Consider the following 17,599-nt stretch of genomic DNA (forward strand, 5'->3'; position numbering starts at 1 on the left):
CACTATGCTACCAGAGCTCCTTACTAGCATTCTACAAAAATATTATGCTATTGTGTTACGGAGCTTGTATTAAGGAGTCCCTTTGACAAAATTAAAGGCATGGAAAAATTCCATTTTTTTAATCATTGAAAAGAAACCACTTAATTCTTTAACCATTTAGGCCTTCAGATCAGACTGAAATAACCAACTATTGAAGTTGCAGTCATTGTTTGCAGTAGCTTATCTTCCTAAGAGATTGTTTTCATTGTTACAGGTTACTGAATAACCATCATGATGATGCCTCTAAGTTCATCTATCTTCTAGCAAAACCTAGCTGCAGCTATCTAGAACAGGAGGATTTCATCCCTTTACTTCAGGTAATTTTCATTTCCTTTTGAAAATCAGTTCTATTTTTAGAGTTTCAGAGCTTTTTAAAAAAATTTGTAACTATACAATATGTCAATTACACTACACAACTCTAGAGGTCAGATTTTAGAAGAGTAGTTTTAAGAACAAACTATTTTTGTTAAATGAAATCTTATATAGAACCCATAATACAAAACAGGTCTACTCTCAGTTAAGCAGGGGCAAGCCTCTCTCTTTCCCACCCACAGCAATCGTTGAAGCACCTTCTAAAACTGTAGAATTTGAGAAGATAAATTGAAAAATGCTGACTTAGAACATAGATAAGAAAAATAGAAAGCAAGAAAAGGCTATGGAGTAACCAGAACCACTCTCATAAAGCCAAGGGTTTGCACCTGGTGCCTCTTGACTCTTAGTTTAAGCACAGTTCTGAAATGATTGATTTTCTGATTTTTTGAGTGCAAGGGATATTTGACATAGAAAATTAGAATTGAAGGAAGGAAGAGAGGACAACTAGAATCAACCACATAGATAGAACTGTAAGGACTGTTGCTAATAAGACTATAAAGTAGTCAAGCGAGAAAGAAAAATATTTTTAAAAAAACAAAGAAAAGACACAAGAACTATAAACGCACTCCAGTCTGGGAGTAATTTAGGATAAGGGCATATAACTCTCTCTACATCAGAAAAAAAAAAAAGAAAGAAAAAACCCAAACCAACTGCCATCGAGTCAATTCTGACTCATAGTGACTATATAAGACAGAGTAGAGCCATCCTATGGGATTTCCAAGGCTGTAAATCTTTACAGAAGCAGATTTCCTCATCATTTTTCTGCAGAGTGGCTGGTGAGTTTGAACCACCAGCCTTTTAGTTAGTAGCCCAGTGCTTTAACCACAGCCCCACTAGAACTCTTTCTCTGTACCTATGTCATCTCCAATCGCATTATCAAAATTTAGCCAAAATCAGTAACTTTTACTAGTAGCATTAAAAAAAAAAAGTTGCCATCAAGTTGACTATGAGTCATAATGACCCCACAGGGTTTTTCAATGATGTCTGACTTTAAAGAAGTAGCTCATCAGGCCTTTCTTCTCAGTACCTCTGAATAAATTTGAACCACCACCACCTTCTGGTTAACAGCCAAGCACTTAACCATTTGCACCATCCTGGTAGTAGTACTGACTCTTTTAAATTTTATTATGGTAAACTAAATATAAAACATTTGCCATTTTAATCATTTTTATTTGTTAATTCAATGAAAATCAATTACATTCTCCATGTTGTACAATGATCATCACTATCCATTTTCAAATGTTTTTCACCACCCTAAACAAAGACTCAATTACTTCTTAAGCATCAAAACTCCATTAACTTCTCACCTAGCAGCTGGTAACTACTAATAAACTTTTTATCTCTATACATTCATCTAGTCTACATATTTCATATAAGTATGTTCATATAGTATTTGTCCTTTTGTGTCTACTTATTTCACATAAATGTTTTCAAGGTTCATCCATGCCATAGCATACATCAAAACTTTATTTCTCTTTATGATTGAATAATATTCTATTGTTTAAACCAAACCAAACTCACTGTCATCGAGTTGGATCCAACTCATAGCGACCCCTCCTTGGGTTTCTGAGGCAATATCACTATGGAAATAGATTGCCCAACCTTCTTTCTGAGGAGTGACTGGTGGGTTTGAACTGCCAGCCTTCTGGTTAGTAGTCACATGCCTTAGATACTACACCACCAGAGCTCCCATTCTGTTGTATAGATAGACTATATTTTGTTTATCCATTTATCTGTTGATGTATACTTGGGTCATTACCACTTTTTGGCTATTGTGAAAAATAGCTACAATGAATACTGGTTTACAAATGTCTGTTGGAGTCCCTGCTTTCAACTTTTGGGGGTTATATATCTTGGAGTGAAATTGCAGGGTCATAAGGAAATTCTCCATTTAACTTTTTAAAGAACCACATACTATTTTCCATGTTGTTGTTGTTATGTGCCGTCAAGTAGGACCCAACTCATAGCGACCCCTCCTTGGGTTGCTGAGGCAGTATAACTACAGAAGTAAATCGCCCAACCTTCCTTCTGAGGAGTGGCTGGTGGATTTGAACCGCCAGCCTTCTGGTTAGCAGTCAAGTGCCTTAGGCACTATGCTACCAGAGCTCCTACTGTTTTCCATAGCAACTGCATTATTTTACATGCCCACCAGCAGTGGATAAGTGTTCTGATTTCTCCACATCCTCACCAGCACTTGTTATTTTCCATTTTTCTAATAATAGCCATCCTAGTGGGTGTGATGGTGGGCAGTGGTAGTTAAGGAGTAGAATTCTCACCTTCCACGCAGGAGATCCGGATTTGATGAGATTCAGTATGCCTCATGCACCCCCACAGCTTGCCTGTCAATAGGGGTTTGCATATTGCTGTGATGCTGAACACATTTCAGTAGAGCTGTAGGCTAAGATGGACTAGGAAGAAAGGCCTGGCATTCTGCTTCCAAATATCAGCCATTGAAAACCCTGTGGACCACAATGGTCCATTCCACAACAGATCACGGGGGGTGGCGCAGGACTGAGTAGTGTTTAGTCCTCTGTGCGTGGGATCACCATGAATCAGAGGTCAACTCAACTGCAGCCAACAACAACGGTAGATATGAAATTTCTCATTATGGTTTTGATTTGCATTTCTCTAATGACTAGTGACTTTGAACATCTTTTTCATGTGTTCATTGGCCATTAGTATATTTTCTCTGAAGAAATGTTTATTGAAGTTCTCCACCCATTTTTTTATTTGGATTGTGGGTCTTTTTCTTGTTAGGTTGTAGGAATTTTATATAAATTCTGGATAATAAACCCTTATCCAATTTATGGTTACCAAAAATTTCTTCTCATTCTGTAAGGGATTTCTTTACTTTGTTGATAAAGTCCTTCGATACACAAAAGTGTTTAATTTTACTGAAGACTAATTTATCTGTTTTATCTTTGTTGCTCAAAAACTAAGTCTCGAGTTTTACCTCTAGATTTCCTTCCAAGAGTTTTATGGTTTTAGTTCTTATATTTAGGTTATTGATCCATTTGAAGTTGATATTTGTATATGGTGTGAAATAGGGATCCAGCTTCATTCTTTTGCGTATGGAGTAGCATGTTGTTGTTGTTATGTGCCATCGAATCGGACCCAACTCATAGCGACCCCTCCTTGGGTTTCCGAGGCAGTATCACTATGGAAGTAGGTTGCCCCATCTTCCTTCCGAGCATAGACTCTTTCATTTACTTCTCCAGAAAACTTACTTATGTGAAGAAGCTGATAGAACTTGATAAATGAAACACAACTATATTTCTCATTTTTCTTTTCTGTTTGTGAGACTTTAAACTCTGTGTATGTGCGTCCATGTTATTACACATATAGAAAGAATAAAGCTGAGACCTGAATAAATTTTAGGTCTCTAAGAAGTATGTTTATTAATTTTTCTGTAACTCCCTTGAATTTCTGAATTACTCCTCATATACCAAGTTGGGGAAAATTTTTAATCTCAGGCTTTCCCAGAGCTCCCTCAGCCTGGAAGTATGCCAGAGTTCTGAGGTTTTACTTAGTATCCAGGCCTTAATTAGGGTTGGGAGTGCTGCTGAGACATTAGTCAACTCTGGCTAGAAGACCCTTCAAATCCAGAGGTCTTTGCCGCTACTGTGCCACGCATAAGGCTTCAGAATCTTTGATGATGATACCCTGCCCCATCTTCCTAGATGCACCACACAGCTATTTCCTTCCTCTTGGCTTCAGATGCGTCCCTGGTGGTATTGCCAGAAGGCATGATCCTACTGCTCTTGGCACCCACAGACTTCTCTTTATTTTTTCAGGCACAGAGAGATCATTTTCTAATCTGAAGAAGCCTTCCTCCTGTCATGTTCTTTCAGATACGCTGTCTCTGCCCTCAAATCTCCTTCCCTCTATTGTCTACTTTCCTTCCCTCTCCTATTCATGTAAGTGGCAGGCTCCTTGCTCACTACTTCAGGGCAGAAAACAGATGTGGCTTGATATTCTTAATGACTTTTGTGACACTATATGCATTTTAAGTTTAAATGAGGATTCATATGTATTTAGCTTAGTTGACCATTGTTAAGGTTAAAGAAAAAGATCTCCAATGGAAAGAGCCAACTTGGGGTTTTTTTCTAGCTAGACCTTCCCATGAGAATTAGTTACATATCAGTATTAGATCTGTTTTTACTAAACTATTCTTCATGGACTGGTAAATTGTTTGTTAACATTTTTAATTTCATGTCTAATTTATTCAGCTTTCCAAAGCAGCTTCTTCCCGAAGCTAACATATGCCTTCCATTTCTGTTGAATGCACACTGTTACTTTAGTTGTTTCAGTAAATCCTTATTGATTAATAGTAAGAACACCTAAAGAAGGGAACAAAAACACATTGCATAGGGTTTTTGTTTTTTGCGGGTTTTTTGGTTGTATTTGTGGCTACCCATCTTTTTTTTTTTTTTTTTTAATATTTTTGGTTGAAATATAGCATAAAAAAATAAACAAATCACAAGGGTACCACTTGATGAATTTTCACAATGTGAGCATCTGGTGTAACTAGCATCCAGATCAAAAAACAAAACATTATCAGAACCCCCAAAGCCCTTCATATTTCTTTATAGTCACTTCCACCTAAGAGAAAGCTCTATACTAATTCCTAATATCATCTAGCATAGATTTTTAATTTAAAGTAAAAATTTTCCATGTTCAAAGTTCTAAGTTTTATTCTAATTTACTTTATGCTCTGGGCCTCTGAGCTTCTTTTAATTTACATGATGGCTTTGATTATCCTTAGACTCATCTGCTAAATATTTTTGTTCCCCTCAAGAAATACCCATGAGAATGGGGATTCTTTTTTTCTTTATTTTTTTATTTTATGACTTTTTGGTGGGGGGGATTTGAGTGAAAATTTACAGAGCAAATTCCCTTTCCATACAGCAGTTCACATACACTTCGTCTCATGACATTGACCACAATTTACCCCAATGCAACAGCTCCCCTCCCAGTTCCTCCCCATAGTTACCTCTTCCCTGTGTCCATCCCTCCATGCACTCCTACTCCCTGAGCTGTCTCCCTGTGCATAAGCAGCCCTTCTTTCTCCCATGATTGTTCTCTCCAAGAAGTGTATCTACCTCAGGTAAATGTTCAACTCATATGCCTGTCTTTCGTTTGGCTGGAAGACACAGGTATGGGTTCAATTCCGACCTGAAGGGCAGCTAGGGGCCATGGCCTCAGTGGTTCCACCAGACTCTATCAGACCAGGAGAATGGGGATTCTTTAATAGTCTTTCACTTTTAATCAAGACCATTATACATAATAGTACCCAACATTATATATTCATTCCTATTTTTGTATTGTGAAATCTCTAATAGCCAGTATTTGAACTTACATTGCTAATAAAACATTACATTTTAATACTGGTTCTCTTTCTGCCCACTCACCCTCTCAATTTATACTCAGCCAGCCCTGTTCTGACCCATGCAAACTGTGTCTTTTGAGTTTCCATGCTGACTGACTTCTGCTTGGGTCTGGTCAGTGAGAAGCACTGCCAGGAGATGGGAAGCCAGTACTTCATTCCCACTCCCTGCACAGTAACTGTATCCATTTATAATAGAGTTTCTGTTGAATGGCCCATTCTCCAGGGTTCTAGTGCCTGCTGGACTCCCATAACTCTAATCTCCCCTTGGCCCTTTGGCCCTAAGGATAACAGTGTCCTGCTGTTGCCAGCTTCTGAGTACCTCATCATTCCATTGTGTGCTCCCTTAACACTGTCCACAACTCCAGAAGTAGTTGCTTCATGAAAGATTTATGTGGGTAAATTGTTTTCCTGCAGGAACCCTGATTAATGTAGTTCTCAGTTTTATCATAAACTTTAATAAAAGCTTTGACAGGGATATAAATTACAAACAAACAAACAACAGAACTATAATTATGTGTAGTGGACATTTGTACTTCCTTCTCTTAAATCTGAGAAGAAATTTTATTTTTATTTAAGAATTGGACTTGTGGTAGAAGATGACAGTCTGAATAGACACCTTTACTTCCCATTCCTTCTCAAAACCCTCTGAAAATAAAGCATAGAAATAAAAAATAGATAAACCCGTGAAAGTGAATGGACTGGAGGGGAGATCATCAATGGATAAGAGATTTTCACATATTTTTTGAAGATATGGCCAGATGCAGTGTAAGGAAATCACGGCCCAGAATAAGGGACTGTGCATAGGCTGCAGTGGACAGGTCGTCTACTCTGCTCATCAGGATTCCAGAGGGACTGTCTAATTACGAATATCTAAAGTCGGCTTCATTGAGAGTTGGTATGTAAAACATTCTACTGGTTGACTCCTTTCCTGGTTCCCAAATGCAAAGTAATCCTGGCATTTACTCCCTTAGCATAAACAAACTAACAGGAATGCCTGTTAAATCTTCTGATGTAGCACTGCATATTAAAGCTCCCCTTATTTCTCTTCATTCTGGCAATTAGGGGTACAGGGAGGCTCCTACCAGTTTACTTTAAAACAATGCCTATTGGTCAGCTCACCCAATCTAAACGCACAGAACTTCCAGTCAGACTCTACATTCAAGAAACATACTTACTCTCAACACTAACAACAAAATAAATAAAGTTTAAAAACAGATATAAAATAAAAGAAAGATACTTACTAAAAATTACATCAACTACCTTGTCCTCCTTGAATGGACAGTCTGACATAAGAGGAAACCACAATCACAAAAGAGTTAAATAGAAAAACAAAAAACTGACCCAGGATGAAAATATATAATCCAAGAAATGGAAAAATTAGTAAGAGTTTTTAAAAACTAATTGCTCCATACTGATAAAAAATATATGATTGAATAAATACATGAGGGAAAAGAGATAAATCTGGGTAATAGAATTCCAGTAATTTATGTCAATACTCTGCCCTCATGGAAGGGAGCATAACTCCTTAAGTATGGGCTGCACAGTATGGAAAGTATGTGTATGTTGAGGGGGGATAACGTTACAGTGCAGAAACCTGGCAAACATTGCCTCAGTCAGATAATCAAATTTAAGACCAGCAGTGATAAAGTCATGTTGATAAGATGTATCTTTGATATGATGTGATATAGAAGGCATTTTACTTCTGTGGTCTTCCTCCCCAAAATCCATAACCCTAGTTTAATCATGAGAAAAACATCAGATACATCCCATTTGAGGGATATCCCTCAAATAACCTGAATTGAAAATAACCTGAATTGTCAAGGTCATCAAAAACAGGGAAAGTCTAGAAAAACTGTCACAGCCAAGAGGAGCCTAAGGAGACCTAACAACTAAATGTTATAGATCTTAGATAGGATCCTGGAACATAAAAAAAGTCATTAGGGGAAAAAACCAAGGAAATCAGAAGTTAAGTATGGATAATAATAATATTGGTTTATTAATTGTACCAAAATGTACCATTTATATATATGGAAATATAAAATTTTCCTAACAGGAAAACTGGATGTAGGGTATCTGGAAACTCTCTGTATCACCTTCTCAATTTTTCTGTAACTCTAAAACTGTTCTAAAAAACAAAGTCTATTTTTAAAAACTAATTACTATACTCAGATATAAAACAAAAACCATAAAACAAGAATAGAGTGTTATGGAGATATCATCTCATCCCTGCAAAAATGGCACTGATCCAAAAAACAGAAAACAATGCTAGTAAGGTTGAGGAAAGAGTAGAACTCGGTGCCACTTCTGGTGGGATTATAAATTGCCCAGCCAGTCTGGAATACAGTGTGGTCCTTCCTCAAAAAGCTAGAAATAAAATTTACCTTATGATCCAGCAACTCCACTCCTAAGCATATACTGCAGGGATCTAATAGCAGTGACACAAATAGACAAATGGACACCTTTGATCATTGCAGCATTATTTGCAATACCAAAAAGATAGGAACAACCTAAGTGCACATCAACAGATGAATGGATAGGGTGGTACATTTTGTTATAATTAGTAAACAAATTATGGTACATACACATGCTGGAATACTATGCAACCATTAGGGATAATGAGGAATTCTCAAAAGACATTACAACGTGGATGAATCTGAGTAAAATAAGTCAATCACAAAGGACAAATATTGTATGATATCACTATTATAAAAAGACAAGAATAGGTATACATATGTAAAGCAGTGTTCTTCTTTGGTTCCCAGGGATGGGAAAGAGATGGAGGAAGAATCACTTTCTAGATAGTAGACACTTCCTAGTTTTGGTGATGGGAAAGGCAATACCAAATAAGGATGAAGTCAGTACATCTTGACCAAGGTAAATGATGACACTTGTTATGTGCTGTCGAGTAATCTCTGACTCACAGTGACCTTATGTACAACAGAACGAAACACTGACCAGTCCTGTGTTAGCCTCATAACCCCTACTATACCCGAGCCCATCGCTGCAGCCACCATGTCAGTCCATCTTGTTGAGGGCCTTCCCCTCTTTCGTTGACCCTCCACTTTACCAAGCATGACATCCTTCTTCAGAGAATGGTCCCTTCTCACATCATGACCAAAGTAGGCGAGACAAAGTCTGGCCATCCTCCCTTCCAAGGAGGATTCTGGCTGCACTTCTTCCAGGACAGATTTGTTCTTTCAGCAGTCCATGGTACTTTCAGCATTCTTCGCCAACACCACAACTCAAAAGCATCGACTCTTCTTCAGTCTTCCTTATTCACTGTCCAGTTCTCATATGCGTATGAGGCGATTGAAAATACCATGGCTTGGGTCAGGCACATCTTAGTCTTCAAGGAGATATCTTTGTTCTTCAGTGCTTGAAAGAGATCTTTTGCAACAGATTTGCCCAATGCAGTACGTCTTTTGATGTCTTGACTGCTGCTTCCATTGGCATTGATTGTAGAACCAAGTAATATGAAGTTATCCAGACAACTTCAATCTTGTCTCCATTTATCGTGATGCTGCTTCTTGGTCCAATTGTGAGGATATTTGTTTTCTTTATGTTAAGGTGTAATCCATACAGTAGACTGTAGTCTTTAATCTTCATCAGTAAGTGCTCTAAGTCATCCTCACTTTCAGCAAGCAAAGTTGTGTCGTCTGTGTATCGCAGGTTGTTAATAAGCCTTCTTCCAATCCTGATGCCACGTTCTTCTTCGTATAGTCCAGCTTCTCAAATTATGATACTGTCTCGGGAACCCAAGGAGAGGTCACTATGAGTCTGATCCAACTCAACGACAGTGAGTTTGGTTTTCGGTTTTATACAGATGGAATAAGTATGGTGAAAGGATACACCCCTGACGCACTCCCTTCCTGATTTTAAAGTATGCAATATCCCCTTGTTCTGTTTGAACAACAGCTGCCTGATCTATGTACAGGTTCCTCATGAGTACAATTAAGTATTCTGGAATTCCCATTCTTCTCAGTGTTATTCACAATTTGTTATGATCCACACAATCGAATGCCTTTGCATAGTCAATAAAACACAAGTAAACATCTCTTTCTGGTATTCTTTGCTTTGAGCCAAGATCCATCTGACATCAGCTGTGATGTCCCTTTTTTCCACGTCCCCTTTAGAATCCAGCTTGCATTTCTGGAAGTTCTCTGTCAATATGCAACCATTTTTTAATTATCTTCAGTAAGAGTTTACTTGCATGTGAATCGATGTTGTGGTGCCATCGAATCAGACCTGACTCATAGCGACCCCTCCTTGGGTTTCTGAGGCAGTATCACTATGGAAGTAGATTGCCCAACCTTCCTTCTGAGGAGTGCTCAATAATTTCCACATTCTGTGGGATCACCTTTCTTTGGAATGGGTACAAGTATGGATCTCTTCCATTCAGTTGGCCAGGTAGCTGTCTTCCAAATCTATTGGCATAGATAATGACTCTAGGAGGTCTAAAAGAATACGGGACAATTTTGTAATTTTATTATATATACAGTTTTGCAGTAAGTAATGACTAAAAATATATATCTGGTTACATAGATATATATGCATATATGTGGATAGGAAGGCACATAGGACTATGGATGTGCATGTATAGTTGTATTTGTAGGCATATGTATATGCATGTGTATGTGTGCTGTATATATATTTGTAAATAAAGCACATGGGGGCACGATTACACATACTTTTAGATATAACCAAATACCTCATGGGATTGGTTTTTTGGTTTTAAGGAAATAAGACCATAGTCTAATGGGGCAACTCAATCTATTGGCATAACATAGTTCATAAAGATAATGCTCTACACCCTAGTTTGGTGAGTAGCATCTGGGATCTTAAAAGCTTACAAGTGTAACTTATATCACTGAACAATATATATAGAAATTGTTAAATAAGAATCTAATTTGCTTTGTAAACTTTCACCAAAAACACAATAAAATCCTTAAAAAAAAATAGTGCTATAGAAACAATACTAAAATAAGAAATAACTGTGGCAAAATAAAAAATTCAACAGAAGGCCTAGAAACTAAATTTGAAGATATCCCCTAGAGAGAAAGAGAGAGAGAAGAGGTATAGAGGACCAGTTCACGAATTTTAGCATCTAATTCATTGAACTCTGGAGAAGGAAAAAAGGGGGAAATGGAGAGAGAGAAGTCATCAAAGAAATAATACAAGATCATTTTCCAGAGCTAACTGACACAAGTCTTTTGGTTGAAATGAGCCAGTAAGAACCAAACACAATGGGGGGAAAAATGACCTGCATATAAACATATCCTTTTGAAATTTTAGAAAAATAGGATAAAGAGACAATAGTAAATGCTTCCAGAGAGAAAAATCAGGTTACTTTAACAGGAACAAAAATAAGAAACAATCCCAGGAAGGGAGATTTGAACTCCTATTTCTATATCCTGCCAGGTTACCAATTGGGTTGTTGTTGTTGTTGTTTGCCGTCGAGTCGGCCCCGACTCATAGCGACCCCTTCTTGGGTTTCCGAGTAGGAAGTTAGATATCCCTGGACATTCAAGGACTCAGAACCTTAACTCCTGTTTTCTTAGGAGTTACTTGAATATATATTGCAGCACAATAAGTAAACCAGGAAAAGAGGAAAACATGATATACAAGAAACAATGGGTTTAATCTGTAAGAGCAGTACAAGGAAGGAAGCCCCAAGATTATAGCTGAAGAGCAGCCAGTCCAGAATAGAGCTGGTGCTGGGACTTCTCTGGGAGGGAGCTCTCCTTTAAGGGGGAGTAGGGAAGGAAGGAGCAGATTCCATGCCATATTTGTTATATTTGAGAAAAGAGAAACTGAAGGATATGAAGAAGATACATCTCTTAGCAAGTTAAAGACAAACAATCAGAAACTCCAAGAAAAATGAAAAGCTGTGTAAGACCAAAAAGAAATAAACAAACAAATCCACTGCTGTCCAGTCAATTCCAACTCATAGATCCTATAGAACAAAGTAGAACTGCCCATAGTGTTTCCAAGGCTATGTAATGTTTACTGAAGTAGACTGCCTCATCTTTCTCCCACAGAGCAGCTGGTGAGTTCACACTCACACAGCCAAGCACTGAAGCACTGCCTCATCAGGACTCTTTACATGAAATAGTTATTATCTAAATATGAAGTAAACCAAAATGTAAGATGATTATAAACTGTTGAAGGAAAGTAAGAAAAGAAAGTCAGTTTCCTTCAATGCCAGGACATTCTCCTTTGAATGACTCAAAGGACAAGACATTGGACCTATTAAAAAATGAAATGTATTCCTTGTTATGACCTATCATTCATCTTTATATGGTCAAAAAATCGCCAGGTTTTTAATATATAACATCTAAAATTACCCTGTGGATAAAGTATAGAAAATTTATTGTGATTGCTGAACAATATGTAAATAACCTGAATGATGTTAAAAGTCAAAATATTGTCAACAAAATGTGAAGAAGAGAGGGAGAAGAGAAAAGAAGAGTGTTAATATCAAGTCACTAAGGTGAATGGAATAAGAATTAAATACATAAATATATTGTTTGCACTTTACAAAGATAACCAATAAAAGAACTCACTTCAACATAGGGGTGGGGGAATAGAGTGGGACAGTATAAATGAGGTAAATCCTCATCTTTCCTAGCAAAGAATAAATAGATATTTTCTAAAGTTCATAAATCAATAGAGAAAAATAGTTACAATATTTAATTACATTTAAAATACAATTAAACTTAAGTTTCATTATAGAACCAGTAAAGAACTAAAAATAAAAATGATTAAGAAGAAAAGAGGCAAAAGGTAGATGGGTGGAGTAAGTTGATAGAACGTTTCTCAACATCATAAATGCTTGTAGCTTTCATGATTTTATACCAGAGCACTCTTGCTTCTGTAAAGATTATTTTACAGAATCCCTATGGAAACCCTATGGAGCAGTTCTTCTCTGTCCTATAGGGTCACTATAAGCAGAATCAACTGAACAGCAATGGGTATGTATGTTTTTTAAAGTTCTTATTATGGAGAATTTTGAAAATCCACAAATGCAGACAGAGTGATATAATGAACCCCCATATACCCATCATCAAATCCTAATAACAATCAGTACATAGTCACTACTGCCTCTGCCACAAAGGTATGAACTCCCCCTACATTATTTTTAAACAAATCACATATGCTATTTCATCTGTAAATATTTCAATCTTTAATGTAAATATTAAACCTAAATTTTTTAATATGATTTCTAAATATAATACCCATAGCCCCTCTCTTTTTGATTATTATTTGTTGATTCCTGATTAGCAATATTGAAATTACCAACTTTTCTCATTTTTCATATCCTCCTACTAATCTAGTATCTGATTTTTAGTAATATCTCTTTTTTTTCAAAACTTCTTTTGAAAATAATTTCAAACCTTAAATCTTTAGTGTGTTTCCTAAGAACAGGATATTCTCTTACATGTCACAGTACCATTTTTAAAATCAGGAAATTTAACACTGATACAGTATACTTACATATAGCCCATATTCAGATTTCTACAATTATTCTATAATGTCCATTTTACCAATATTTTTTCTCTCTCTGAGATCCAATCCAGGATCCTTCATTGCATTTCGTTGTCATGTCTCTTCAGTCTCTTAATCTGAAAGTTTCTCAGGCATTCTTTGTCTTTCATGACTGTTCTGGTTACCTAGTACCACTCTGATAAGAATCTACCACAAATGAGATGGCTTGAACAATCTGGAGTTTATTCTCTCACAGTTTGGAGGCTTTAAGTCCAAGTTCAAAGTGCCAGGCTCTAGGGGCTGGGTGAAAGCCCCTCAGCCTTGGAATCCAGCTCTGCCTCCTGCTCCCAGCCCACTGGAGCTAGAGGCATTTCTTTACTCAGACAGCTGCTGGCTGCTGAGGCTGACAAACCCAAGGTTGACAAGTAAAATGGCACAGTCCTGATGTTACCAAACCACATGGCAGGCCATTACTTTTAAGTTCATTGTAAGTCCTAAGGTCGGCAAAGCATGACAGGCTGCTGAACAACTACATGACTCTATGCAGGGTCCAGGCGTGCCATAAGCTAGAGACCATTCCCAAAGCTGCTGCTTATATGCAGGAAGCAGACCACATAACCAAAGCAGCTACTCAGCTGCTTGTGGTAGATCCCACCATGGAGATGACTGTCAGTCTCATCATGGGGAGTAACTGCCACCTGCTGCCCAGCCACTCAGCCAGGCCCAGGCAGATTGACACACAAACATAACCACCACAATGACCTTAACATTTGTTAATAGCACAGGCCAGTTATTTTATAGAATGCCCCTCAACGTAGGTCTTGTGCTTCTTCTTGAGTAGGTTTCAGTTATATTTCAGTTATACATTTTGGACAGGAAAAAGCATGTAAGTGATAGTGTTTTCTTCTCAGAGAATCACATTAGGAGACATATCATGTCAGTATGTTGCATTATTGGTGATGTTAACTGACTTGATTAAGATGACATCTGTCTTATCTCCTAGAAAGTTACTATTTTGTTTTTCATAATTAATAAGTAATTAGTGAGGAAATACTAAGCAACTGGTAAATATCCTGTTCCTCATCAAAGTTATACTTAATAATTTTAAGCATAACTTGATCATTCTTTTCTAAGCCCATTATTACTGTAAAGGGTGTAAATAGTGATTTTCTAATTCTACCATCCCTTCTCAATTTATTAGATGGCATGCTACTGAAAGGGAGAGCTTTCACTTCTCCTTTGTTTGCTTGTTTGTTTATCAGAATGGGTTCATAGTTTCTTATTTTATTCAGTGGGTTCTAACCCATTAATGTCATTATTCATTTTGATGCTGAATTTGTCCAAAATTTAGCCAGTGAATGATATCATTTTCAAGCTAGGTCCTGTATCCTTTTGGCATGTGCCTTATATATTTTTTAACCTCTTTCTTGCTCTCTGCCACACTAAGATGTTCTAGGACCATGCTATATTTTCCCTGCCCTAGTCTGGTAGCACTGTGATTAAGGCATTTGGCTGCCAACCAAAAGGTTGGCAGTTCAAACCACCAGCCATTCCACAGGAGAAAGTTGAGGCAGTCTGCTTCCATAAAGATTTATAGCCTTGGAAATCCTATGAGTGTCACTATGAGTCAGAATTGACTCAACAGCAATAGGGTTGTTTTTCTTTTTTTTTTTAGTCCTGATGCTAGTCATTTTTCAAGAGCCTTTGGTATGTTTTAGTGGGAAATGTTATTGAGAAACCAAAATTTGGGCACTAGGTGTGCTCACTGCTGCTAGGGTGTCATAACTTCATGATCCTTTCAGAAACCAGGCTGAATGCAAGTTGTAATAGTTAAGGTTGTGTTCAACTTAGCTAGGCTGTGCTTTTAAGTGCTTGGCAGCTAGATGTAGTTATTCTTCATGATGAGATTATAATCACCTCCATGTTGGAATCTGTTGTGAGTAGCTAAGTAGTTGCCTTTGGGGTGTGGCTTGCTTTCAGTATATATAGAGAAGCTTTGTGGAAGGTACCTAGCTTTTTGGAAATTTGGATCCTGCATTTGGCTAAGTTTTCATCTCCAGTTCCTAGATGTGAACCAGTGGCCTACTGACCTTGGAATTTTGCCATTTTACCTATTGACCTGGGATTTGTCAGGCTCAGCAGCTAGTAACTGTGTGAGTCAGAAGAAGCTTCCAGCTCCAGTGGGCCTGAAACAAGAGGCAGAGCTGAAGCCCAAGGTCAAGGGGCCTTCACCCAGCCCCTAGAGCCAGCACTCTGAATTAGAACTGCTAGCCTCCTAAACTGTAAAAGAATAAATTCCTGTTTGTTAAAGCCATCCATTGGTGGTATTTCTGTTATAGCAGCACTAGAGAACCAAGACACAAGTTCACATTGTTACCTCCAATTCCAGCCCAACCCGGTAGGGTTCTTTCCTTCTTCCATTCAGATAGGTGATAGTAGGTGGGCATTAAAATATACTGAAAAAAACCCCTGATGATCTAGATTATAAAAAGTTAAATAAGAAAACATGGGACTCATTAAAAAAACATTGTGCAGTACATCGACAGGGAATTGCCAGAAAATTCAAGCCCGATTCAAAAGAAGACATGGAACATCATTGCTGATGTCAGATAGATCTTGTCTAAATGCAGAGAATACCAGGAAGATGTTTTCCTGTGTTTTATTGACTGTGCAAAGGTATTTGATTGTATGGATCATAACAAATTATGGATAACGTTGCGAAGAATGAGAATTCCAGACCACTTAATTGTGCTCATGTGGAATCACTACATAGACCAAGAGGCAGTCGTTCAGACAGAACAAGGGGATACTGAGTAGTTTAAAATCAGGAAAGGTATTGTATCATTTACATATTTATTCAGTCTGTATGCTGAGCACATACAGCACATAACTATAAAGCATTATGACAGAGTTGATACCAAACTTAACTTGCCTATTAAAAGAAAAAAGAGGCCCAACTAAATACAGTACACAAGAGACACACTTAAAGTGATTCAGAAAGGCAAAATAAAAAGGTATGTATGGACAAAGGTATGAAAACAAAAAAGGGATCAGGGGTAGGAATACTGATATTAAACATGACAAAGGATACTTTTTAATGCTAAAAGCCAAAATTCACAATGAAGATATAATTATGAATATTTATGGGCCAGTAGCACAGCAATACCCTTTATGAAGCAAACACTGCAGGAGACATGTTACATACAGTGGAGGAACAAAGATAAAGATGATAGCAGATTTCATGTTGGAAGCAGTCCAAGATAAGATAGTGGAGCAACATCTTTAAAATATTTTTCTGACATACAGAAGCTGAAAGAATTCCTCAGCAGCAGAAATGCACTACAGGAAATGTTATAGAGTTGCTTAGGCAGGAGGAAAATGATATCAGATGGAAACAAATCTACACAAAGGACTGAAGACCTCCAGAAATGATAACTGCATGGGTAAATGCATATGATTTTTATATTAAAATATTTGAATCTCTTTAGAAGACAATTCACTGTTTGATGCACTCAAAAAATGTACTATGGTATTTATAACAATGTTTAAGTATAATTTATGACAATAGCATAAAACCTTTGAGAAAAGAAATAGAAGTATGGTCTTATAAGGTTCTTATATAATCCATGAAGTAGTAGTATAACATGAAAGTGCATTGTGATAAATTAGAGAAATATAGAAACTTTGAAGCAACCACTAAAATAACAAAGAGTTACAGCTAATAAGTCAAAAAAAAGTTAGCCCATAAGGAGGCAGAAAAGGAGGAAAGGGAGAACAAAGAACAGCTAGGACAGTGTAGCAAGACATAAACTTTAACCTAAACATATCAATATTTACATAAATCTAAGTGATGTAGAAAGCATCCTCAAAAGCACATCCTAAAAGGCAAAGACTATTGGATTGGAAAAATAATAATAACCAAATATATGCACTTTAATTATAAAGACACAAATAGGTTAAAAGTATAAAAGAAGGTATACTATGTTAACACTAATCAAAAGGATGCTAGGCTGTCTCTGTTAATGTCAAAGTAGTTTTCAAAGCAGAGAATATTGTTGGGGATAAAGAAGGTCATTTTATGATGATAACGTATCAATTCATCAAGAGAACATAATACTCCTAAATGTTTATGCATCTAATAGCAGATCTTCAAAATATATGAAGCAAAATCTGATAAAATTGCAAAGATAAGTAAATAAATTGATAATTATAGTTGTAGATATTCATACACTACTCTCAATAATTAATAGAACAAGTAAAGAGAAAATCAATAAGGATATAGAACACTTGTACAGCATTATCAACCCACCTGAC

General features: G+C 37.0%; 1 protein-coding gene across 1 annotated transcript in view; it reads left to right on the top strand.

Moving 5' to 3' along the window:
* PPP2R3A (protein phosphatase 2 regulatory subunit B''alpha) overlaps nt 1-17,599 on the top strand; it is a 203,251-nt gene that overhangs the window by 61,594 nt on the left and 124,058 nt on the right. The window contains exon 4 of the mRNA XM_007937128.2: nt 254-356. Within this exon, the coding sequence (XP_007935319.1) occupies nt 254-356 (103 nt within the window). The remainder of the gene's footprint in view (nt 1-253; nt 357-17,599) is intronic.

The sequence above is a fragment of the Orycteropus afer genome, unplaced genomic scaffold, assembly GCF_000298275.1.
Source record: "Orycteropus afer afer isolate SDZICR_OR568_19922 unplaced genomic scaffold, OryAfe1.0 scaffold00003, whole genome shotgun sequence".
NCBI lineage: Eukaryota > Metazoa > Chordata > Mammalia > Tubulidentata > Orycteropodidae > Orycteropus > Orycteropus afer.